This window comes from Pelodiscus sinensis, chromosome 14 (assembly GCF_052426305.1).
Source record: "Pelodiscus sinensis isolate ZL-2025 chromosome 14, ASM5242630v1, whole genome shotgun sequence".
NCBI lineage: Eukaryota > Metazoa > Chordata > Testudines > Trionychidae > Pelodiscus > Pelodiscus sinensis.
Genome location: NC_143065.1, coordinates 25,119,914 through 25,147,039, shown reverse-complemented (window position 1 = coordinate 25,147,039; position 27,126 = coordinate 25,119,914). Strand labels below are relative to the sequence as shown.

General features: G+C 41.2%; 2 protein-coding genes across 2 annotated transcripts in view; both read left to right on the top strand.

Annotated features, from left to right (window-relative positions):
* Positions 1-27,126, top strand: part of ATP8B4 (ATPase phospholipid transporting 8B4 (putative)) — a 177,144-nt gene that overhangs the window by 105,932 nt on the left and 44,086 nt on the right. The window contains exons 12-16 of the mRNA XM_014579493.4: positions 1,825-2,033; positions 3,465-3,508; positions 5,187-5,352; positions 16,993-17,181; positions 25,314-25,429. Of these exons, the coding sequence (XP_014434979.4) occupies positions 1,825-2,033; positions 3,465-3,508; positions 5,187-5,352; positions 16,993-17,181; positions 25,314-25,429 (724 nt within the window). The remainder of the gene's footprint in view (positions 1-1,824; positions 2,034-3,464; positions 3,509-5,186; positions 5,353-16,992; positions 17,182-25,313; positions 25,430-27,126) is intronic.
* On the top strand, positions 23,014-25,275 carry LOC149523598 (uncharacterized; the record flags this gene model as incomplete). The annotated part of the gene is made up of 2 exons (XM_089781866.1): positions 23,014-23,907; positions 25,126-25,275. Coding segments are annotated over 2 exons (1,044 nt in total), but the record flags the coding sequence as incomplete, so codon positions are not given.

Here is a 27,126-nt window from a genome sequence, read left to right as displayed (position 1 = left end):
ATTTGTTGTTTTGGCAAAGGCAAATGAAGCCGCGATTTAAATGATCGCGGCTTCATTTACATTTACATGGCTGCCACGCTGAGCCGACAAACAGCTGATCAGCTGTTTGTCCACTCAGCACGCTAGTCTGGACGCTCCCCTGCCGACATCAAAGCCCTTTGTCGGCAGCCCCGGTAAACCTCGTCCCACGAGGAATAACGGGGCTGCCGACAAAGGGCTTTGATGTCGGCAGGGGAGCGTCCAGACTAGCGCGCTGAGCGGACAAACAGCTGATCAGCTGTTTGTCGGCTCAGCGCGGCAGCCATGTAAATGTAAATGAAGCCGCGATCATTTAAATCGCGGCTTAATTTGCCTTTGCCTATGTGTCTAATCTACATGCTTCTGACGACAGAGGCATGTAGTCTAGACACAGCCTAAGTGTGTGTGCTGTGCCCTTAAACATGTACATGCTATATGCAAATACATCAGCACCGACAACTGTCTTATTGAAAAAGATTATAATGCTTAAAAACCCTTGTAAGAGGCTAAAAATGATTTATTTGTATGCAAGCATTTAATATAAAATTTAAAATATATTTAATTTACTGTAATCTGTGGAAAAGAGATTACATTGCACACCCTTAGAGATTCAAAATGTTCCATTTATCCAGACCAGCACTTCCATCTTATCTTATATCACCTTGCACCTATGCCTCCTCCCACGACTAGGGCAGTCCAGAGTCTTTCACTCCTTCCCTTCTCTGCTGGCACTCCCATTAAAAAGTGACTATTACTGCCACTGATGGTGATACTTGCAATGGCCCTTAGGAACTCACTTGAGACTACTCACTCATTTATATAGATTACTAAAGAGTTTGGCTTTTTGTATACCTATCTGCAAAGTAGTACATGAAGTCTTGATATTTTGGAGGCTGGAGACAGGGCTGTAGTACACTGTGCTATGGCTATCTTCATCTTGTAATAGCACCAATAAAAGGCAGTGGAATCCATAGAACAGCCTAATGTGCAATGAATTCCAGTTTGCCCCCCAACTCTTGACAAGATCAGGGGGAAAATAGAACATTGTAGATCAGTTTTATATCTGCAACAATCTGTAACTGTATACATTAACAGACATCCCAGTTGTCAGCTGACCTCATGAAGATAGTTTTGTAGACCCCATGATCTTTATCTCTAAAAATGCAGGCCTCCGCCCAATAAGGGAAAACATAACTTCACTCATTCGTGGAGTATTAACCTGAAAAGACTTAGTATATGTTAATTTAGACAGTCCGTATTTTATTCTCTCTTGGTAATGTCATATCAAGTTTTTTAACATAGTTTTACATAAACTATAAACTTAAAAAACAACAAATGGTCTGGTAGCACTTTATAGACTAACAAAACATGTAGATGGTATCATGAACTTTCATGGCCACAGCCCACTTCTTCAGATGACCAGTGTTTTGAATTCATCTGAAGAAGTGGGCTATGCTCATGAAAGCTCATGATACCATCTACATGTTTTGTTAGTCTATAAAGTGCTACCAGACCATTTGTTGTTCTTTTAAGTTTATCCTGTATGTAACTCGCCTACCCCCTGAAGCTTATAAACTATAAACTTTGCATAATGTTTTTAATGGCATCATTCTTACCACGTATGAAACTTCACAGAGGAATTAAAGTTTGAGATATTATTGTATAGAGTAGTGTAATGTTCACTTTGTATAGCTCTTTTGCTCTGAATTGTAAAGACTAGTTTGATTGAAGGCCTACATTTGATATATTTTCATTCAAAAGATTTTATGATTCTGAAAAGTGTTTTTGTGTCTTTTTTTTTTTAAGTGTGGAAGTGATTCGACTTGGACACAGCCACTTCATAAATTGTGATCTTAAAATGTATTATCCCAAAAAAGACACACCTGCTGAAGTTCGGACTACCACACTCAATGAAGAGTTAGGACAAATTGAATATATTTTCTCAGACAAAACTGGAACAATCACTCAGAACATAATGACTTTTAACAAATGCTCCATTAACGGAAAAACATATGGTATGTCAGTTCTTATTAATATTTTGCCAGTAAAGTTTACTTCTAATTTTGATGTTGAGTTTAGCTCATTTCCTGATTATTAAGTACATTTGTTCCTTATGAGACTTATCCAACTTCTCTTGTAGTCCATGTAGAAACTCTGAACAACTTCAGTACGTTTGGGATCAGGTTCTATATAAGAGAAACAGGTTTTGATGTTGTTGTGGTTGCTTAAATATGTAAGTATGGGTTTAGAGGTACCATGTCCATCTTCTGATAGTCGAGGATTTAATGCAGGATTAAAGAATGGAGATAACACAAATAGTCATTACACTGTATATATAAATTAAATGTAGGGGGCTTTTTCATGAACTTTCAGGGCACATTGTAACCTTCAGTGATTTATTGAAATCTTCCTAAAACTGAGTAATATTTTAAAAAATGCATATTCATGATACTACTTGTAAAGTCTGAGAAATCTTCTTTATAATATAATTATTTTGTAATAATGTCCAGTGTTAGAAAATGATTGATTGCCTAGCACCTAGCAGTTACTGGGCAAATTATCCCACATCTCTACAAATAGAATGAAATCATGCCCTGCCACAGGCTTAATACCTAGTATTTCAAGTGTCTATTTTACAACATTTGTGTAACCTTAACACCTGTTCCCTAGGGAATAGCTTGAGACCAGTGAACTCCTTTTCAGTTGTAATTTAAGTCAAGATTTCACATCTTCAGAGGTGAAAAAGCTACTCCAATACTTAACTTTCAGATTAAAAGACACTGAATAATTTAAGGTGAAAGGCTGATATGTATTACTTGACTTTTACACTAGTAAATACAGGTATAATATAAAAAACATGGTATTAAAATCATATAGTGTAAAGTGATCATTCTTTAAAAGCCTGCCAACTGTCTTAGAGAATGTTAGACTACTAATATAACTACATTAATATGTACTAGTATTCTAGGTAATCTCTATAGCAAATATAGAGAAGTTTAGGTAATACTGCAAATATGGTTATTTTTGCAGCAAGTGAATATTTTTATGTCTCAATTACTTAATAAATGCTGTATAAAACTTCAGGGCCTGATCCAGCAAATATGCAACAAATATCTTTACTTTAGAATAGTTCCATAGACTAGTATGGGGTTACTCATGTGAACTAAGTAGATTCTTATGCATAAATGATTGCAGAATCAGGCCCTACACAATCAAAATAAGTACAATAGCCGGAGAAAAAAAATACCATGAACAATAGAATGGAAACATTTACTTTATTATAATATTGGCTGTATCATAATCCATTGCAATATTATATATTTTTGAATGCTTTTGTCTTTGCCATTTACCTTAATAGTCTAAAAAAAATTAAAAAGTTACTTCATAAAATGCTAAAACTGGAATTAAATGTCTTTTTGTGCGTTAATTAACTTTGTATTTTGTAGGTGATGTATATGATGAGTTGGGCAGGAAAACAGAAGTTAATGAGGTATAGATATGACCACGTTACTAAATATTTAATATTTATAATATGGCTTATTTCATCATTAAAATATTTTCAATAGATCATTAATTTTCAATAAATCACTAATTTCTCCTGAACTTGAAACATCCTATAGAATAACATATAGTAAGTCATAGGCAAGATGAAAAACTGAATTTTCTTTTCCCTCTAAGGCCTGGTTTACACTACAGAATAAGGTCAAATTAAGATACTCAACTTCAGTTACATTAATTGTGTAGCTTAAGTCAAAGATCTAAACTCAAATTTTGGTGCTGTCCACGCTGCGGGAAGTCGAAGGGAACAAACTCTCCCTTTGCCTTCTCTTACTCCTCATAGAAGCTGGACTACTGGCATCGATGGGAGTGCCGCTCTCAGTTCAAATTAGCGTGTCTTCACTAAATCCGCTAATTGGATCCTCAGAAGATCGACTGTGGCTGCTTCGATCTTATCTGTAGTGTAGACATGACCAAAGAGTTTGTTTACATTTAAAAATTTATCAGAATAGCTATTCTGGAATAATTATGCCATGTGAGAATCTGTATGCACACTCTTATTTTCCAATAGCTATTTTGGTGAACTTCGAAGTGTAGACATATCCTTACATGCAGACTCACAGACAGGAATGAGCAAAGGAGACAACTGCCCCTAGGGCCCAGCAATACAAAAAGTCCCAGATCCCCTGGCCACCACTGCTGCTACTGCAGCACCAGCCGGAGTCCTGCACCCTTTAAATTGCTGCCAGATAGTCGCACAGCACTAAGGGCTGCCTGGGGGAGGCATGGCTCTGAGAGCTGCCTGGCCTTAGCCCTACCACTTCCACCCAAGGCCCCACCCCTTCCAGGTTCGTGGAGCAGAGTTCCCCCTGCCTTGTTCAGGGGCCTGGCAAGGGGCCCAGTTGCTTACATCTTCCTTTAGGACTCTTTAAGAAGTACTGTTTAAGGTAATTTAAAGCACTTAATGTTTTTATGTAACAATCACCATTCTTTATCTTAAGTTGAGGAGTTGTTTGTTGGGCTGGCTGAAAGAAGAGAGTGATACTTGATGGCTTGTGGGGAGAGGTGAGAGATGTAAAACTACCTGAAACAAGGCCAGCATGGTGGCTGCCTCATCACCCAGGAATGAAGGATTTTAAAAGATCATCCTGGGACCCTCCCCTCTTATTCACAGAGCAGGATTAGTAGCACTCACCCTCTCTCCTTATTCTGGTGGTAATTATACCAGGTTGTTGGTCAGATCTGCTATGGGCATTTCCCTAGCCTCCCTTTCGAAGGGGGCTGGGAAGGAATTTTTTCCTTTCCACCATATTAGCTCAGGTGCAGTTGGGTTTTTTTCCACCTTCCTCATAGCAAGTTTGGGTGTGCCCTGTTCATGCAGAAGATGATGGGCGGTAGGCCACATGTTGCAACTCATTATTTAAGTGTATAGCAGATGTTCATTCCAGGTACTCCAGAGAAGAAGGCCTACAGTAATGGACCATTGTCTGTGAGAACAAAAAGTTCATTACAAATGCAAAATCCAGATATGTAATACCATTAAATTAAATTATGCCATTTCACTTTGTGTGGGTTTCTAATATTGTCTCTTAATACCAAAACAGCAAAATGAAAGGACCTCAACTATTTAAAATCTTTACTCTTTAAAAAAATTTTTTTTTCTCTTGCAGAAAACAGTGCCAGTGGATTTTTCATTTAACCCTCTAGCAGATAAAAAATTCCAGTTTTATGATCACAGCCTGCTTGAATCCATTAAATTAGAAGACCCAATGGTATATGAATTCTTTAGATTGCTTTCCCTCTGCCATACAGTCATGCCTGAAGAAAAAAAATCAGGTAAACTATTGAAAAACTTAGTTATAAAAAAGCTATTCTAACTACAGTAAAACCTGTGTTATCCAGCACGCTCGGGGATTAGAGCATTCCAGTTATCTAAAAATTCTGGTTATCTGAGGGTCCCATCAACCTAGGAAAAACCAATGGACAATAATAGTAAAACTCGAGTTTTTAATATTGGTAGTTTTGTAGCGTGAGGTCTCACATTTCTATTTTGAGTTAAAGATGATTAGTACATCTTAAATAAAAAATTGTTAAACCAATAATGGTAAACCAAGACAGGCCTGTGCACCTGAAGATGCGACAGTATTGTGGCTGGGGGCAATGCTGGTTAACAAAGTTTTCTGGTTAACAGAGTGCTGGATAACAAAGCTTTCACTGTATTTGGTTCGTATACAACTTTTCTAACTTAAGAATGTATAGGTTAAGGCCAAAGTTTTAAAGAGAGAAGTGAGCCATTAGGTGCAGATTTTACATCCTTAAAACTCTGTATTTGGGCACAATGTTGGATGTTTCTGAGCTCAAATTAAGTGACGGTACATTCAAATATTAGCTGAACGAACAAATAATTGATTTTTATGTTCTTTGACACATTCAAATACTTTTTCATGATTGAAATTGTCTGGTTTCCACATATGAATATACTGTTTGTATTGTCTTTCTTATTATACCAGTCCATAATTTAGTTCAAGCGTTTAAACATGGGTAGGTACTATTGCACATAAATTCATGTGCAAAATTAGAACTCAGGCGGATCTTTATTAAAAGTCTTCCCACAAAGGAGAAGAAAGAATAATTATTCCCTCTCTTTGGAGTATTGCATAGATTTATTTTTGTTGAGCCTGTTAGTACTGATTTGGATATTTTTACAAGTGGAATATATGGTACATATCTTGGATGTGCCAATTAGCTCATGTGTTTGAGAACAAATTGTGTATAATACTTGGCCTGGTACTGTTCACAATATCTTCAACTGCAAAGTGATACAACTCTGAAATGGAAAATTAGGAAGCCTCTGAATGTGGTTGACTCGTGCCATGTGTTGTTCATGAAGAGATGCTAGTCTTACTATAATTCCTCATTTTTGTAAAAAATCCCCATCACGATACCAGTACAGGCAGTCCCCGGGTTACGTACAAGATAGGGACTGTAGGTTTGTTCTTAAGTTGAATCTGTATGTAAGTCGGAACTGGCGTCCAGATTCAGCCGCTGCTGAAACTGATTAGTTTCAACAGCGGCTGAATCTGGACGCCAGTTCTGACTTACATACAGATTCAACTTAAGAACCCCAGGCATCCCCAAGTCAGCTGCTGCTGAAACTGATCAGCGGCTGATTCCAGGAAGCCCGGGGCAGGGGCTTCCTGTAGTCAGCCACTGGTCAGTTTCAGCAGCGGCTGACTTGGGGACGCCTGGGGCAGAGCAGCTGGGGTGCTGCTGGGTTGGTCCAGTAGCGCCGCCGCTCCTCGGCGCTACTGGACCAACCCAGCAGCACCCAAGCTGCTCTGCCCCAGGTGTCCTGATTCAGCCGCTGCTGAAACTGACCAGCAGTGGCTGAATCCGGACGCCTGGGGCAGAGCAGCTGGGGTGCTGCCCGGTTGGTCCAGTAGCGCCTAGAGCGGCGCTACGGGACCAACTGGCAGCGCCCCAGCTGCTGTACCACAGCTGTCAGGAGCAAAGCCGCGGAGCACGGGGGCAGCGGGACAGCCCGGACGCGCAATGGCTGTCCTGCTGCACTCGGGCTCCGTGGCTTTGCTCTGCTTTGCTCCCCGTCCCCCTGGTCTGCAGACCAGGGGGACGGGGAGCAAAGTGGCGGAACACGCGGGCAGCGGACAGCCCAGACGCGTATGGGCTGTCCGCTGTCCGCGTGCTCCGCGGCTTGGCTCTGCTTTGCCCCCCGTCCCCCTAGTCCCCCCGGTCCCCCCGTCCTCCCGTCCCCCTGCCCCCTGGGGGGGCAAAGCAGAGCCAAGCCGCGGAGCACGCGGACAGCTGACAGCCCAGGCGCGTCTGGGCTGTCAGCTGACCACGCGCTCCGTGGCTTGGCTCTGCTTTGCTCTGCTTTGCCCCCCCGTTCCCCTGGTCTGCAGACCAGGGGGGCGGGGGGGCAAAGCAGAGCAAAGCAGAGCCAAGCCGCGGAGCACGTGGGCAGCGGACAGCCCTGTCCGCTGCCCGCGTGTTCCGCCGCTTTGCTTCCTCTCCCTGGTCTGCTGGAGACCCTAACCCTAACCCTAACCCTAACCCTAACCTTCTCCCTGGTCTGCGGATCCGCGTAACTCGGGGACTGCCTGTATTGGGAATATTGGGTGGTCTGCTGCATCACAGTCCCCCTTTCAGGATAAAGATTAATTATCTTCATAATGTTGTATTGCCCTGTTGCATGCTCATTCTATACTGATGGCTTCATTCGAAATAACCCTTACTCCTAAAAAAATGAGGTTTAAGGGTTATTTCGAAAGAAGGGGTTTCTTTCAAAATAACAGCATCTACACAGCGTTTTTTATTTCGAAATAGCAGCCAGATGCAATTATGCAAATGAAGCGTGGGAAATTCAAATCTGCGCTTCATTTGCGATTTCACTTGGCTGCATTTGCATTCCTCTCTCAAAAGAGGAATGCAGTGTAGACATACCCCTATGGTATTGCACTCTTTAGAACCAATCATACCGGCTACATCTACACTGCAGAGTTTTTGTGCAAAAATGGCCATTTTTGTGCAAAAACTTACGGAGCGTCCACACTACAAGCACATTTTTGCACAAAAAAATTACAGTAGATAGTTAGAAGACAGGGCTTTTTGCACAAGAGTTATTCCTGTTTCTACAAGAAATAAGCCTTTTTGTGCAAGAGCTCTTGCGCAAAAAGACGTGTGTGGATGAATCTCACCTGCACCACCGGTACCATTGGTACCAGGGCAAGTGGCACCGAAACTGATGCACCACTTCGGAGATAAGGGCCACTCAGAGCCATCGGCGCAGACCCTGTGTAAGGCGGTACCGGGGCTGTGTACCGACACCTCTTCAGTACCAATGGCAACCAAGACTTGCCATGACAACTCCGCACCACAGTGTACACAGGTGACTGCACTGTTGGTACTGGTGTTTCTTCCACCATGTTCTTTGACCACATATCAGGAGCTCAAAGTTATGTCAGTAGTCCACTTTTTGGGCCATGCCTATTGTAGAGGGACCAGGCTGGCTTGCTACACCCTCAAGTTCAGCTCTACCGTTTTTGAGCGAGGATGAAGATGATGAAGAATTCTCTTTCTCTCCTCACCATTCTCCACGCAAACCCACCTTGCAGTTACAGTGGCAGCAGCAATAGGACAAAGCCCAGATTGGCAGCTTTTTCCATGGTTCCCACCATGGGTGGTTGGTGAAGGCAGGGCTTGGGGAGGCAAACCTCCAGCTCTGCCCCTTATGCAGAGGCCCCACCTATTCCCTGCCTCACATGGAGAGGCTGGATAGTGCACTGCCCATGCATTCCCCTTTCCCAACCATGGGGAGGGGAGCGGGCAGGTGTGCACTCGCTCCAGTCTTCGAGGGGGGGCAAAGGGTGCATGGCATGACCTCAGCCTTCCCAGCCCCAGAGGAGGGCATGCCGCATAGCCTGGTCTGGCCTGATCCAGCCCAGCCTCACCGTTCCAGTCCCGGAGCATTGGGGGAGGGAGGAAAGTGCACCATGTGGCATGGCCCAACCTCTCCAGCCCTAGAGCACAGTGGGATGGAGGAGGGTGTGCCGCACCAGGCGGCATGGTCCAGCCTCTCCAGCCTTGAGGAGGGCGGAGGGTGCACAGTGTGGCCCCAGCCTCCTCAGCCCCAGAGCACCGGTAGGGTGAATGCTGGGGGCAGCAATGCTCTACACCCAGAACACCTACAACAGGTGTTCTGGGGGCGGAGTGTTGGCGAGGCTATGCTTGACAGTTTAGAAAGGCAAAGCCTTCCTGCACATAATATACTGGACAGCCATGGTTCCCACTCATACCTTTCCCTCAGTCGTGGCAAAGATGGGATCCTTAGGGTCCTTTTGGAACCCAAATGGCAGCATTTCAGGCTGCCCCACAGAGCAAACCACAGGCATTGGCTCCGAAGCCTCCAGTATCCACAAGATCCAACACCATCCAGGAGGATGTGGAGGACCTGGAGGAGACACAAGAGGAGGACACTCTCCCTCCTTCGCACCTCTCGTCATCCTCACCTGATGACTCCATAATGCCCCCACCACTGACAGTTGGGGATGACTTTAAGTCCTTCTAGGACTTGTAAAAATGGGTAGCAGATTCACATGACATTGAGGTACCCAAAATTCAGCACAAACTTACTGATATTCTGCAGGCACCTGCTTCTTCTAAAATAGCCCTCCCTATTAACGAGCCTATCCTAAATCCCACAAAAATCATTTGGTAGACTCCAGACCCCATACTGCCAACATCTAAGAGAGCCAACAGAAAATACTATGTGCCAGCCAAAGGTGCTGAGTTTCTCTTCACACACCCGGCTCCCAACTTTTTTGTAGCTGAAGCAGCTTATACCAGGGGCAAGCAGATCCACTTCAAGTCCATACAATACACCAAGGACTGGAAGAGGCTTGATATTTTGGGCCACAAGGCATATTCCTGCACATTCCTACAATTCAGTAGAAATTATTTGCCCCTACTGTCGAAGTACCCATATAGCCTCTTTGACAAAATGAAAATTTTCATTGAACACCTTCCAGATGAATACAAGGCCTCTCTCAAGTCCTATCTGGAGGATTTACAGGTCTCTTTACAGGTCTCTCTGGATTCTGTGAACAAGGTATTACGCTCCCTGGTGACATCTGTCGTCATGCTCAAGGCATCCTGGCTGCACCTCTCAGAATTTCCTAGGGAGGTGCAAAATATAGTTGAGGATCTTCTCTTTGAAGGTCAAAAATTATTTTCTACAACCACAGATGCATCTCTGCACCCAGTGAAAGATTCCAGGGCTACTCCTAAGACCTTAGGCATGTTGTGTCCCCCAGCCTAAGAAGAAACAGAACTGCCTCTCCACTCCTCAATCCAGATTGTTGTTGGACACTGCACAGAGAGGTTTCAACCTAAAGTGCTGCCAGAAACAGAAAAAGAGGAGACAGCCCCAGGACCAACCTGCCTCATCCCAGCTTGCAAGGTCTAGACAGGCATTTTGAGGAATTGGTCAAGAGTTCAACGTTAGTTCCTACTGCCACACATCATTGGTACAGTCTGAACCTTTTCTATCACGCCTGATTCCAAATAACCTCGGACAGATGGGCTCTGGAAATAAAGGTTATGCCAGCCCTTTTTCTCCTTCCCTCCAACCCAACTCCCTTCCCCGTCTCTTTTCAGGGACCCCTCTCATGAGACTCTACTCCTAGAGGAGTTAGATAAGTTTCTCCTAATGGGGGCAATAGAACCAGCACCAGCTCTACAGAGGGGAAAGGGCTTTTATTCCTGATACCTGTTGACTCCAAAATATCAGAAAGATGGAGGCCCATCTTGGACCTACATAAATTAAAAAAATACCTAAAGAGACAATACTTTACCATCGTAATGCTGGGACTCTTGCTCAGCAACAAAAAGATCCCATTAGTTCTCATTCAAAGAAAATAATTTATCAGACCGGATCTTGATTTTTACCCAAACACAAGAGAACTCCTGGTGCACATCCTGATTAAGGACATCTGTAGAGCTATGACATGCTCCTCTGTCTACACATTCATGTCTCATTATGCCATCATTCAGCAGACCAGAGACAATACTTGGTTTGGCAGAGCTGTGCAACAATGTACACAGCCACCAACTCCTGCCTGCATCCACAGGCACTGCTTGGAGTCACCAAATGTGGAATGTATATGAGTAAGCACTCAGAGAAGAAAAGACAGTTATCTGTTTCATAACAAGTATTTTTTGATGCTACGTGTAGACTACAGGCTTCTTTTGGAAGAAGCTTTTTTCGAAAGATATCTTCCGAAAAAACTTCTTCTGAAAGAGAGAGTCCACACTGCAAAAGTGCATTGAAAAAGCAATCTGCTTTTTCAAAAGAGAGTGTCCAGACTGCATGGATGCTCTCTCACATGTCATTTGTGATTGCCATGGACAGAATGGCCACCAGGGTACCTGTGCTTTTTCTTCTTTCTTCTTCTTTCGAAAGAACTCCCTCTTCCCCGTCTACACACATCTTTTCGCAAAAAGGCTTCTTCCTCATAGAATGAGGATTACCAATGTCGGAAAAACCCTCTGTTCTTTCGATTTTCTTGCGGAAGAACACAACTGCAGTGTGGACGTTCCTCAAGTTTTGTTGGAAAAACGGGCATTTTTCTGACAAAACTCTGTAGTGTAGACATACCCTGAGATGTGTTGCTCATGTCTATTCTACAAACTGATCTCCTTCCGCACTTTCAGATTTTCCAGTAAGAAGGAACTGAGGATGGTGGAAGCTGGTGGTGCCCCTTCTACTGTGCTATACAGGCGCTACTCCAAAGGGTGCAAGAGCCAGTCCTCTATGCATATTGCTGAGGGAAAAAACTTTTGGCACCAGTGCATGTGGAATGGACACATCTCAAAAATCACTTATTACGGAACAAGTAACTATCTTATCTAATCTGTGAGACAATGAGCCTATCTGCCTCCCAAGGAGTAGGTTTGCAAAGGAGAAATTCTTTTTTTTTAACCTCATCAAATTGTGTTGGTTTATATTGCTGCTGTGGTGTGTTCAAAAGGAAATGGACCATATCGTAATGATTAACTGAGATGCAACACATTTTGGCTAGTGCTTATGCATAACTGTTTTGAGACATGATCTCATAACCTGTAATTGTCTTTCTGTGTTTTGTTCTGATGCATGTTTTTTCAACTTCAAACGGCACAAAAATCTTTAATTCATACTAAAACCCCCTTATGTTGATTTTGAAGTTGATTGAAATTGATAGGAGTTCTTGAATACAAAAAATCAGGAACTTTGTTTTAGAAAATACTGAGTAACTCTAAACTCTTCCAGTTCATTAGGAAGTAAGTATCCGGTTAATACTAACTCATTTGGACACTGTAAACAGCCTTTACAGTTTTTTAAAGTTAAAGAGTAGGGTCAGGAGGTCTCTGTTTTAAAGAAGTCCTCTGTTCACTCATAATCTCTGTCCATTCATAAGTTCAGTTGGGAGAATGGTATATTATTGTGGGAATGTTTGCACTGGCAATGTGACTTGAACTGGAGAGTCTTAGGACTCAGCAGGTATTTTAGTCTTGATGCCTATTTTATTCTTGGCTTCTTTCAGACTACCAACAAGACACCATTTATGTTTAGGATCTAGACAAAGACCAGCTTGCTGCATACAGCCCTCATAAACCTGTGTCAATTGCTAATGACTGTGTCACTACAGTCTAAAGTTGAATTCAAGCAGTGCCTTAAACGTGGACAATTTTAATTTTCAATCCTCCTCCTTCATTCAGTGTAGGATCAATCAGTCTATTTCACTGCTCATATGATTGTTGACTTAGCCTTTTTCATTTTTTTTTCTAATAAGAAAGATGATAGCTAAATCCCCAAAAATTAATGAATAATTTCCATGAGAATTTCATAAATGCAAAGAAGGGGCATCCAAAACTTCTCTCTTCTATCATTTTTATTGGGTTCAGTTTTTCACTTAAGTTTTCAATCTCTGTGTTTTGTACAGATACAATGTATCTTCCCAAAATATACAATATATATTCTGTATGTAAAAATTCTCATTTCTGCAGATTTTCTACCAAATCTGTAACTGAATTAAAATTAATTAAAAAAATGAGACCTCTAGGCTACATCTCCACTGCAGGCTTTTTACGCAAGAACATGTGTTCTTGCGCAAAAACTTGCCGGGTGTCTACACTGCACGCACGTTCTGGCGCAAGTAAATTTACAGTACAGCATTGGAAAACAGGACTTCTTCCGGAAGAGTTGTTCCTCTCCCCACGAGGAATAAGCCTTCTTGCGTAAGAGGTCTTCCACAAGAAGGCAATGTAGACAGGCAACATGATTTTCTTGTGCAAGAAACCCCTATGGCTAAAATGGCAATCAGAGCTTTTTTGCGCAAGAGAGCATCCACACTGCCATGGACGCACTTGCACAAAAGCACATCTCTTGTGCAAAAGCACATGGCAGTGTGGACATGCTCTTGTAGAAGACCTTTTGCACAAGAACTCTTGCGCAAAACAGTTCTTCCGCAAGAAGCCTGCAGTGTAGACGTAGCCTTAGGAATTTTTTCTTCTTCATCTGACCTTTTCATAACCATGTTGCCAACAAATGGCTGGCTTGTGATGAATCTGATATTTTGATATGTTTATTGTACTTGTAAACATTAATAAAAATTGTAAATGTCTGGCATGGCAACATTCACACTTTCCACATAGTTAAGCTTCATTGCTAGCTAACTCCGAATATAAATGGGAAGAAATTCATTTGTTGTTCAGCAAAGTTGTTAATGATTATTTTCCTAAGATAGTTCCATAGATATTTTTATTTTTAATACCCAGAATATGAACTGCACTTTTGAGCATTTGTGTAAGAGGGGGGCACTGCACTGAGCAAATTTAGCTACAGAAAACAGCTTGTGATTTCCACATCCTTTATTCATTCTGGAGCAGTTTGAAGTGCACTGTGATCTCAGATTTCCCTGGCAGGTGGCAGAGTTTTATATTGGTGACAAAAGGTGGACTGTATTTATGTTTATATCTATTGGATTTTTTTAATTAATAAGAGAGCAAGTACAATATGTTCTAGTTTCCATGGAACAGTTTTTAATTTTACTAGAATTACACAATTTCCTTTTTTAATGCTTTGTTTTTCGATTATGCAAGAATAATTAGTGCTTGTAAGACTCTCTCTAAAGATGTAACTCAGGCACAGCAGAAATGCTAAGTATTGTTATTATTAATGCTCAGAGCAGTACTTTTATATATTTTGTTTTTGAGAAGCTAATCTGATTGAGCTTCAGTTTTTGCTGTAGTTATACCACCTTCTCCTCTTTTATGTGTTCAGAACGTTCTAAAAAAAATCTGTTAAGGATGAATACAGGCAGTCACAGAGTTACGCGGATCCGACTTATGTCGGATCCGCAGTTACGAACGGGGTTTGCTCCGCGTCTCCCTGGTCTGCTGGAGACCAGCAGACCAGGGAGACGGGGAACAAAGCCGGGGAGCATGCGGGCAGCGGACAGCCCAGACGCGCTGCGGCTGTCCTGCTGCCGGCGTCCTCAGAGGCTTTGCTCCCCGTCTCCCTGGTCTGCTGGTCTCCAGCAGACCAGGGAGATGCGGAGCAAAGCCGCGGAGGACCCGGGCGGCGGGACCGCAGTGTGTCTCGGTTCGCCCCCCGCATCTCCCTGGTCTGCTGGGGAGGGGCGGGGCGCAGCGAGTACGCCCCCCCCCCCCGCAGACCAGGCTTTTCTCCGGACGCCTGTGGTAGAGCAGCTGGGGCGCTGCCGGTTAGTCCCGCAGCGCCGCTCTGGGCACTACTGGACCAACCCGGCAGCACCCCAGCTGCTCTGCCCCAGGCGTCCTGATTCAGCCGCTGCTGGTCAGTTTCAGCAGCGGCTGAATCAGGACGCCTGGGGCAGAGCAGCTGGGGTGCTGCTGGGTTGGTCCAATAGCGCCGAGGAGCGGCGCTACTGGAGCAACCCAGCAGCACCCCAGCTGCTCTGCCCCAGGCGTCCCCAAGTCAGCCGCTGCTGAAACTGACCAGCACTGACTACAGGAAGCCCGAGGCAGAGTTGTTCTGCCCCGGGCTTCCTGGAATCAGCCGCTGGTCAGTTTCAGCAGCGGCTGAATCTGGACGCCAGTTCCGACTTACATACAGATTCAACTTAAGAACAAACCTACAGTCCCTATCTTGTACATAACCCGGGGACTGCCTGTATATTACTGCATTGTCTCAGTCCAAAGATTTATTTGTTAGTCTCAGCCCAATACATTCAGCTACTTCATACTGGATGCAATTTTTGTTGTACATCATTAAAAAATTAGGCATGCAAATAAATATTTCCTACAGATGTTAGTCTTTAAATGTACATCTTAATATTAGTTAATATTGTTTGTTTTATTTGCAGTACAGCATGAAATATATAGAATGTGCACTGAAACTGAGTTAAGACTTTTAGAAACAAGGGGCAAATTCTGCTCTCTGTAAATCTGCTGTATCTCCATCAACGTCCATGGACACTTTGTTGCTAGTGCAGTGAGAAGAATTTGATTCATTAATGTATTGAATTTCTTGACTTCATGGAATTTATTTCTCCAACTTGTACCATTTCATTAAAGTTGGTTTTACTCTTCTTTTAACTATAATTTTCTTTACTTTTGTATAGCAATCTCAGGACTGCAGAAGTGAGACACAGAATGAAAAAAAGTTTTGTTTGGTTGGTTTTGTTTTTTTTAGTGGAGACATCTGCACTAGTTTAAAGTTCCTTCTTGGGACTATTTTGGTCACTTGAGTGTTAATAATTTAGTTCCTATTTTTTGTGCCACCTGACTGCTTCTGGGTCTGTCATGTAGCAGGGCTTCAGATGGGTTTTGTAGTGATGATTAAACTTTGATTCCGAGGCAATTACTCATTTCTTTCTGTTTATTGGCTAGATACCATACAGATTTCTTGACCTTTTCAGAAAGACCTTTTATGGTTAAAAAAGGTCTATCTTTTGTGCATATTTACAGAATGACAATGTGAAAACTGGTCTTCCAATACATTTCTGTGTATCTTAGTACACACTGCCCCTTAACTTCAGTGTGGAGTATCCACATATAGAAATGTCGACATATTAAAGTAACTATATCTGAAAAATGGGTCCAGTGACCTTATCTACATGTGCAATATCTTATAGGTTTATACATCTAGGACTCTATCCAGACCTAAATTCCTGTAAGATTCTACTGTATATAAAGCCAACTGATGCATGCAGTGCATCAAGCTCAAATATGCTGAGTACATTCTTTAACATTTTACCTGAGTAGAAGGGACTTTTCAATTTGTTTGGTGGTAAAGTTATTTTTATCTGCTAATGGAAATATCAAATGCTTAATGGTAATTACTGTACAGCACTCCCAAGGCTGAGGGATAGAATGGACTTTCTCTGAAAAGTCTTGCCCTGAATGTATCTTTGTCCCTAGCATTCAGAAATTGACCACTTATCCACTACAAGTTTCTTCCAAAACCCACACGGTTGTCTTACTTGATTTGCAGGCTTGCCATCCAAAGCAGAGCCCTCCTGGCAGTAGCACCTAGGGCCTGGACAACAGAGGAGGCAAAATTTTGGTTTGCTTGCCATTTAATTAAGTTTTGATATTAAACTCCACAGACTATTTTCATGGCTGACACCACATCATTATGTTGCACTGATGGAGAATGAAAGATACCCAAACACACACGATGCATTTTGTGATGTAATGATTTGTTCCCAGAAAAAATACTTTCACAAAAAGTTTTGTGATAGAAAATTTGCCCACCCTTTTTCCCTTCTCCCCCAGTCTAAGGATCAGTGCAATCAGACAGTAAAGTTCCCCATTCAGTAAAGGGTATCAGCTATGAAATACTGTTCAATATTGCTAATCTTTAATGTGCTAGAAGTGAAGCTATTAATTCATGGCTCAGGACTCTGTTACTTACAATATTTGTTTTTTCCCTTGTAGGCGAATTGATTTACCAAGTGCAGTCGCCAGATGAAGGTGCTCTAGTAACTGCTGCCAGAAACTTTGGCTTCATTTTTAAGTCTCGGACCCCAGATACTATAACTGTGGAAGAAATGGGCAAACTTGTTACATACCAGCTCTTAGCAATTCTGGATTTTAACAATATCAGGAAAAGGATGTCTGTAATAGGTACAAAATATAGCTCTCTCTTTTTTCTTTCTTTCTTTCATAAATTAGTTAGCACTCTCACTGGTAGTTAAAGCCTAGCTGTGCGTGGCTTTAACTAGGCTTTAAAAGCTAGGCTTTAACTACCAGTGAGAGTGCTAACTAATTTAGTCTCATGGTTAGAAAAAGGAAGGAAGTAGGAATCTCTAGGTGCCACTTCCTCCTCTGCTAGAGAATCACAGTACTTTGGAGTAATTTAGACTGTGCCTTTCTTTGGCTACGTCTACACTGCGGAGTTTTTGCACAAAAACTCGTGGCACATCCACATCTCAAGCGCGTTTTTGCACAAGAAAATTTACAGTGAATCAACAGAATAGAGGGGTTTTTGTGGTATAGGTATTCCTCTTTCTATGAGAAATAACTCCTTTTTGAGCAAGAGCTCTTGTGCAAAAAGGTGTGTGTGCATGGGCAGCAGGATTTTTTTGTGCAAAACCAGCCTATTGAAAGAAGCACAGGTGCCCTGGTGGCCATTCTGTTAATGGCAATCAGAGCTTTCTTGTGGGAGAGCATCTATGCAGTCTGGAAGCTCTCTTGTGCAAAAGCAGATCGCTTTTCCGATGCGCTATTGCAGTGTGGATGTGCTTTTGCACAAGAAGTTTTTGCGGAAGATCTCTTCCACAAAAAGCTTCTTGTGCAAGAAGCCTGCAGTGTAGACATAGCCTTTATCTGTAATATGGGGATTATAATACTTTTCAGTTTAGTAAAACACATTTGTGATCCTTGGATGAAAGGATGCAAAGCATAGAAGCAGTAGTTTATTAACTACATTTAATTTTGTTTTCTGTAAAATTGATAATGAAATGCATTTGAAAAACTATTTTGCTCTTTTTTTCATTCTGTTTCTGTAGAGCAAGTGACTAGCAGCTATGGGGATTTACAATTAGTACTGATTTATTGGTTTTACATAGTTCTATTAATCAAGCACTTTACAGTAATCAAACAAGTATAAATTATTTATATTAGCAACTAAATAATATAAATATTAAGTATATAGGAAAAAATTTGTAGAGTGTGATTCAAAACCACATAAAAATTGGCTTTCAGAATAAGACTAGAAAAAAGGTCTAAGTCTGCAAAGACATGATTAATTTGTTGCCTTGAAAAAGTGAGCTTTCGAGAACATTTACCACAGTTTTCCCCTATGCTTAGAATAGGAAATATTTGTTATAACCCTATAGTATATATTAAATGCTTTCCGTTTCAGATGAAATTAGAAAATGTAAGGAGAAAGAAGACTAGGAAAAATTTCATACAACAAAGACTAAAATGTAAATCATTTAATAATTTATTCACTTATGATGGAGAGAAAAAGGGGACGGTGGACAAGAGAGCATGTTCAGGTGACAGATGAAAAGATGAAGGAAAATGAAAGAAGAGATGAATAGGGCTAGAAAACGGAAGAAAAGAAAAGTGATGGTAATGGAAGACATGATGAAAAACAGACTCAGAATTGTTTTAATATCTTCTGAAAGCTACTTCCCAAGCTGAACCCCTTTACTCAGAAAGGAGCTACACAAACAAGAGCCTGCTAAATAACAAGAAACAGTTGCTTCCTCATAACTGAGGGGGAGGAGAAAAGCAATTCCATTTTGTGGAGGATTTTGACATTTTGAAATTTCATTTGGTTCCAATTTGGAACAAAATCTAAACATTTTAAAATTCTATTGAAATAGACTGGTGCGCTTGGTCTGGTGGGTTGCTATGGAGCTGGTGGATCCTCGGAGCAAGGCTATCAAGGACCCGAAAGCCTGAGATCCAGGGCTCTCTGTATCCCATCAGGCAGATGGATAAGCAAGTGGGAAACCAGGTGGGCTGCATTGGAGACCTGCCTGGTTTCCATCCTAATTTCACCAAAATTGACACAACTCTGTAAAATGTTTCAATTTTGATGAAGCTGCAAATTTGGACAATTTTTTTCTGATCTATTCTAGTTTCAATACCAATTGTATCCTACATTTCTGCTTGCCTTCCATCTATTAACCATGAACCTTACATAAAACACTATTAAGAACCCATCTATTTTTAAAAGAAAAATTACCAAGAGAAACTTGCAAATCTATTGATTGAGTTTTCACACGAAAAAGGTTGGACATTTTTTTAATATGAGATGAGAAAGACAGCACCTGCTTATATGAAGTGGGGCTTGTGAAATTCTCCAGTTTTCTCATGAAAATTAAAACACATATGGAGACCAAAAGTAATAACTAAAAAGTCTTGAATTCCAACCTGGTAAACATATCATTATACACTAGTTCTCTCTGAGGATTAAAGGCAAAAGCAAGTTTGAAGCTTTTACTGCAAGATGTTTGAGTTATTAGTGCCCTAAAAAGTTTCTATAGAACAGATTCTGTATCCACCATAATATATTTATAAAATGCCTGGTTTACTGGTATATATCTACTTCTTTTCTGAGGTAGAAAACCATCATCCACAATTAATCAGTTCTTTGGAGCCCTTCCTGATCTCATTAAATACAACTGCTCATGCTCTCAGAAGCTATTGCCCTGAGATTACACAGGACTCTCTTCCTGAGTATCTTTCATAATATACTATTTGCTATCTTGCTTTTGCCTCAGGGGTTCTGCGCTGTAAAGTGATGTTCATGTTATGGTACTTCATTCCAATAGAAACAAACTCAGATGATGCAGAAGCTCATCTGAAGAAGTGGGTTTTGCCTATGAAAGCTCATAATACTATATATATTTTTGTTAGTTGCTAAGGAGCCACAGGAATACTCGTTGTATCTAACCTGTGTCATAAAAAAAGAGAATGAGAAATTGCAATAATTATTAAAGGAATTAAGTGAATCTTCATAAATGACAATGGCATTGAGAGTACACTTATAAACTTTGTGGACACTACTAAACTGGGAGAGGTTGCAACTGGATTGGAGGACAAGGTGAGAATTCAGACTGATATTGACAAACTGGAGAAATGGTGAGCTATAAATAGGATGAAATTCAGTAACAAATGCGAAGTACTATACTTAGGAACAACTAATCAATTACACAAATATAAAATGGGAAATGACAGCCAAGGAATGAGTACAGCAGAAAAGAATTGTAAGGTTATAGCGGATCACGAAGTAAATATGAATCACCAACATAATATTTATTGACAAAAAAGCAAACATAATTCTGGAACATACTAGCAAGAGTTTTGTATGCAAGACATGAGAAGTAATTCTTCCAATGTACTCAGCAATGATAAGTCTGATAAGGAGTACTGTGTCCAGTTCTGGGCATCACACTTTAGGAAAGTCAAACTGGAAAGAATCCGGAGAAGAGAACAAAAAAATCCAGGTCTAAAAAACGTGACATACAAGAAAAGATAGAAGAAAACCCACCTGGATTTGGTTAGATTGGAGAAGAGAAGATGTGAAGGGGGGATAACAGGATAGATGAAAGAGGGTGATAAATTGTTCTTCTTAGCCACTGAAAACAGAACAAGAAATAATGAGCTTAAATTGCAACAAGGGAGATTTAGGTTAGATATTAGGAAAAACTTCCTAACTTTAAGGGTAGTTAAGAACTGGAACAAATTGCCTAGTGAGGTTTTGGAATCTCTGCAATTGGAGGTTTTTAAGAACAGGTTAGACAAGTACCTGTCAGGAATGGTCTAGAATAGATAATACTTAGTACTGCACAGTGCAGGGGACTAGATCAGATGGTCTTTCAAGGTTCCTTCCAATCCTACTTCTCTATGATTCTGTGAAGATTTTTTGGAGAATGGTTGTGTATGATAACTAAAGATGGACTGAGAATGCCAGAGTTTGGATTTAGATGTAGATTACTTAGACTAAAGTTCAAGGGTTGTGTTTGAAATTTAATTAGGAGTAAGTTTTGATCAAATTTGAACGTAGCAATATCTTGCAAATCTTTTGTGATATACTACCCCCAAATGTTGGAATCTTACAAGCTCATCTGCTGTTGTGAGGCTTTAAGGGCACAGAAACCGAAAAACCTGTTCTATAAACAACACTGTTGGGGAGGTTTCAGATCCAGGGATTCAAAGGAGGCGAGGAGTCCTGTGGCACCTTATAGACACACTTCAGTTAGTCTATAAGGTGCCACAGGATTCCTTGCTGCTTTTGCAGATTCAGACTAACACGGCTATTCCTCTGATACTTGACACCATGCAAGGCACTGCATTTAGCCGTATGGAGTGGAAATCTATCAACCTCATGAAGAAACTTGCACAAGTACAAACAGATATCATCTTTCTCTCCAAATGCAAACGGATGGACATTATACCAAATGGACTGAAGGTGAAAAATCCATTGCTATCTACATACTGCACAGACTACAGTGAGAGATTATGCCATACACTATCTAAAAAACTGAGGAACCACTTGATCAGCATCCTGTACAGCAAACAGGAAAACATCAAAAAAGAGCTCTCCAATCTGGAGTCTCTCATAAAACACCAACCTTCCCCACAAATGGACTTTACTAAAATAAGACAGGAGATCTACATTACACACTTCACTTCTCTACAGAGGAAAAAGGACTGTAAGCTGTCTAAAATCCTACCTACCACAAGGGGCCACAACAGTGGTACCCCTAACTCACTCAGCAATATCGTCAATCTTTCCAACTACACTCTCATCCCAGCAGAAAAGTCTGTTCTATCTCGGGGACTCTCTTTTTTCCCCGCCACCCCCACTATGATTCATGTTCTGTGGTGATCTGGAAGCCTACTTTCGCCGTCTCCGTCTCAAGGAATACTTTCAACACAATACTCAACAATGCACTGACACACAGATACCTTCCCACCAACAGCACAAGAAAAAGAACTCCACATGGACTCCTCCTGAGGGCCGAAATGACAGTCTGGACCTCTACATAGAATGCTTCCGCCGACGTGCACAGGCAGAAATTGTGGAAAAACAGCATCGCTTGCCTGGTAACCTCAGTCGTGTAGAACGCAATGCCACCCACAGCCTCCGGAATAACTCTGACATTATAATCAAGGAAGCTGACAAAGGAGGTTCTGTTGTCATCATGAACAGGCCTGACTACCTAAAGGAGGCTGCCAGACAACTCTCCAATACCAAATTCTACAGGCCTCTTTACTCAGATCCCACTAAGGAATACACTAAGAAACTGTACCATCTGCTCAGGACACTCCCTACACAAGCACAGGAACAAATCGACACACCCTTAGAGCCCCGACCAGGGTTGTTCTATCTATTACCCAAGATCCACAAACCTGGAAATCCTGGACGCCCCATCATCTCGGGCATTGGCACTCTCACTGAAGGACTGTCTGGCTATGTGGACTCTCTTCTCAGACCCTGCGCCACTAGCATTCCCAGTTACCTCCGTGACACTACGGATTTCCTGAGAAAACTACAATGCCTTGGAAATCTTCCAGAAAACACCATCCTAGCCACCATGGATGTAGAGGCTCTCTATGCAAACATCCCAAATGCAGATGGAGTACAAGCTGTCAGTATCCCTGATGATGCCACAGCACAACTGGTGGCTGAACTCTGTGAATTTATCCTTGACCACCACATTTTACAAACTTCTCTCCTCTGATCCCACCTCGGAATACCAAAAGAAACTACACTATCTCCTTAAAAGCCTCCCCACAGCTACTCGGGAACAAATCCACACAGAAACACTTTCTGACCCCCGACCAAGATTGTTCTGTCTGCTTCCAAAGATCCATAAACCTGGACACCCCAGACGTCCCATCATCTCTGGTATTGGCACGCTCACTACTGGTCTATCCAGCTATGTAGACTTTCTTCTCAAACCCTTCGCAACCAACACCCCCAGCTATCTCTGAGACACTACTGACTTCCTAAGGAAACTACAAAACATCGATAACCTCCCCAATAACACCATCCTTGCCACCATGGATGTAGAAGCTCTATACACCAGCATCCCACATGAAGACGGATTACAAGCAATTAGAAACACTATCCCAGAGGACACCACTGACAACCTGATAGCAGACCTATGTAACTTTGTTCTCACCCACAATTATTTCCAGTTTGAGAACAACTTATACCTCCAGATCAGCGGCACAGCCATAGGTACGCGCATGGCCCCACAATATGCTAACATCTTTATGGCTGACCTAGAACAACGTTTCCTCAACTCCCGTCCCCTCTCACCCCTTCTCTACTTATGCTACATCGATGACATTTTTATGATCTGGACGCATGGCCAAGAAACACTGGAGATATTCCACAGAGATTTTAACAACCTACACCCCACCATCAACCTCAACCTGGACCATTCTACACGAGAGGTCCACTTCCTCGACACCACAGTACAAATCAACAATGGAAAATTAGACACCACTCTCTACAGAAAACCCACTGACTCATACAGTTACCTACATGCTTCCAGCTCCCATCCAGAACACACCATACGATCCATCGTCTATAGCCAAGTCCTTCGATACAACCGCATGTGCTCTAATCCCACTGACAGAGACCAGAAGCTTCAGGATCTCTACCAAGCATTTATAAATCTCAACTACCCACCCGGAGAAATAAAAAAGCAAATTGAAAGAGCCAGACGAATACCTAGAAACCATCTACTTCAAGACAGACCCAATAAAACCAACAATAGAACACCACTTGTCATCACCTACAAGCCCCAACTTAAACCTGTCCAACACATTATCAATAAACTACAGCCTATACTGGAACAGGATACCATACTCCAAGAGGCTCTAGGAGACAGACCCATAGTCTCCTATAGACAACCACGTAACCTCAAGATGATTCTTACCAACAACCACAGGACATACCACACTAATACCAACCCTGGTACCTTCCCTGGCAACAAACCCCGTTACCAGCTTTGTCCACATATTCATTCTGCTGATACCATTATTGGACCTAACCAAGTGAGTTATAAGATCAAGAACACATATTCCTGCGCATCCAGAAATATAATCTATGCTATCATGTGCCGAAAGTGTCCGTCTTCTATGTACATTGGACAAACGTCTCAGACACTTCGCCAAAGGATTAATGCCCACAAAACAGATATCAGACAGGATCACAAAGAAAAAACAATTTCTTGCCATTTCAACCAGAAAGGACACTGTCTCAACGACTTAACTACCTGCATTCTGCTACAAAGACCTTTTACATCTGCACTTGAAAGGGAATCCTCTGAACTGTCATTCATGCTAAAATTCGACACTCTCCGGGGGGATTGAACAAAGACCCCAACTACCTTACCCATTACAAAGATAGCTTCCCCAATTATCACCTCTAATACCATTAGCTCACAGACATCTACCTTTCCCCACTTCTAATATCATTAACTCACAGACACTTACCTTCCTTCCCCCCCCCTCCCCTGCATTCCCCTTCTGTTCTGAAATGTGATTTGTCCTTTTCATATGTGTTCATTTTTTTTAATTGTATCCTTTGGTATGTATGGTTGTGACTATTTTCTTCCACTATTTGATCTGAGGAAGTGGGTCTGGCCCACGAAAGCTCATCATCTAATAAACCATCTTGTTAGTCTTTAAAGTGCTACATAGTCCTGCATTTTGCTTCAGCTACACTAGACTAACATTGCTACATTTCTATTACTAATTTATCCTCACACACAACTATTTCAGATTTGGTGACAATATATAACTCCAGACTAGTGGCACTGCTATGGGCACCCACATGGCCCCACAATACGCCAACATTTTTATGGCTGACCTGGAACAACGCTTCCTCAGATTTCATCCACTTACACCCCTTCTCTACCTATGCTACATTTCAGTTAGTCTATAAGCTGCCACAGGACTCCTCGCCGCTTTTGCAGATTCAGACTAACACAGCTACCCCTTGGATTCAAAGGAGTTCAGTTTTGAGAGGCTCCAGTTTTTGCCCAGTCTCTGGCTGAAAAAATATCAATTATATGTTCTGTTAATTTTTAGAGTGTACAGGGACTGTACTCAACTCCTACCCAGGTGATGGGATTGTTTTCTCTATGTGCAGACTGCTGTATTTCTATTAGTATATATAGAGAACATCTAACTAGACCTGGTAGGCCAAATAAACATTTGAAGAAAATTGAAGAAAAGTAATTGTCAGTCTAAATTTCTACTTCTCTTCTCTTATTCAGTTCAAACCCCAGATGGGCAGATAAAACTTTATTGCAAGGGAGCAGATACCATTTTATTTGAGAGACTTCATCCCTCCAATGAAGAATTAATGTCTTTGACATCAGATCATCTTGAGGTATGTGCACTGATGCAAAAAAGTACATAACCACACACTTAACATTAAGCATGCATCTAGGGACTTAAGTTTAGAGTTAAACATGTGCTTAAGTACTTTCCTAAATACAGATGCTTTCTGCTTCCATACCGTAATAGGCCTTCTGCTATGAAATGAGCCAGAATTTCTTAAATTTCAGCCTCATTTGGTTTCGCAGAAAGAGGAATCCAGTTAAGTGACAAAGCTTTTAAGGTGCACAGTTAACTCCTGAAACAGCTGGTATATTTAGGGTGTTTGTCAGGTATCCTATGCCTTTGAGTCCATTGTGAAAAGTCAGTGGGAATCTGTGAATGTGGATACAAAGTATCCAGTTTGGTACTATGCTGTTAAAGAAAATAGGTCTCTTTTATTCAATTTTAGGGTCTAACCTAATGTGAACTTTAAGGGAAACTGGATAAAGCTCTCATTTCCTTCATTTATTTTTTTAGAATTCATGTTCTTTGTAAGTGTCCACATTTAATACAAACCATTCCATGCTTCTTTTAAAAATACTCCTTTGACATTAAGTATACAGTATGATGGTTTAGTAATATTGGTTACAAACATAACTATTGTTTTCATCTCTGTAATAGAGCTTTCTTGGCTTTCTTTTAATCTTTTCCAGAAGGCCAACATGGTTTTTATGAAAGCAAGGCTGGATTCACACACATATGATTTTTACAATTGCTCAAATACTAAGACCTTGAATTTTCATACTTGCCCAGTAAAATTAAGGAATGTGTACTTATATATTGCAGTGTTATGGTTTTTTGTTCACATCACTCTAATTTTCTCTTTCCATTATATTAATTTAATTCCAAAGCCTTATTGTTTTTTCAGTCCATTAAATTAAAGTTTTTCATTCTTGCTTATAAATTAATTGTAATAGTGCTATAAAAGAACATGGGATGTTCAAATATTCACTGAAGATGAAAAATATTGTTAGTGAAGCACCATAAACCATTTTATTTGGTAAGATGAGCTGCAGTTCCTGAAATGTTTTTGTTTTTTAGGAGTAAAATTGCTCATGATAGTTGTTAGACTTCGAAAAAAGTCAGTCGTTGAAATTCTAAGATATGAACGAGGGAATGTAATTTGGATAATAAAGTTATGTAATATGCTGTGTGATCTGTAAGAATGTGTGCATTCTGAATAACATCATGTATGCAATCATTTTTATATTAAAGAAATAATGGGATTCTGCATGAGCTGAGCAATCTGCTCCAGGCGATCCTGATACAGGATCAGAGTCTCAATTAATTAGCATGAGCTAATAACATATCAGAGAATTTTGTTTTTATTCTTTTTAAGTCTTGGGTTGTTAGTTTTATATCTGTTTCTTTAGGTTGAAGGACCTAACCTGTTAATGTATGTATGCATATCTGTGAGTTTTGGCCAGTGATTTCAAATTTGGATTCTGGGCAGCTGTAACCCACACACCCACACACAGGTTCTTTTGAAAATGGGGCTCTTTTTCGAAAGATCCTGTAAACCTCAAAAAATGAGCCCCGTTTTCGAAAAAAACGCATCTAGACTGTGGTTTTAATTTCAAAATAGCGCTTTTTCAAAAGACCACCATTATATGCTTATGCAAATGAAGTATGGGATATTTAAATCCCGGCTTCATTTGCACTTTTGAAGTGCTTCATTTACATCCCTCTGCCGACAGAGGCATGTAG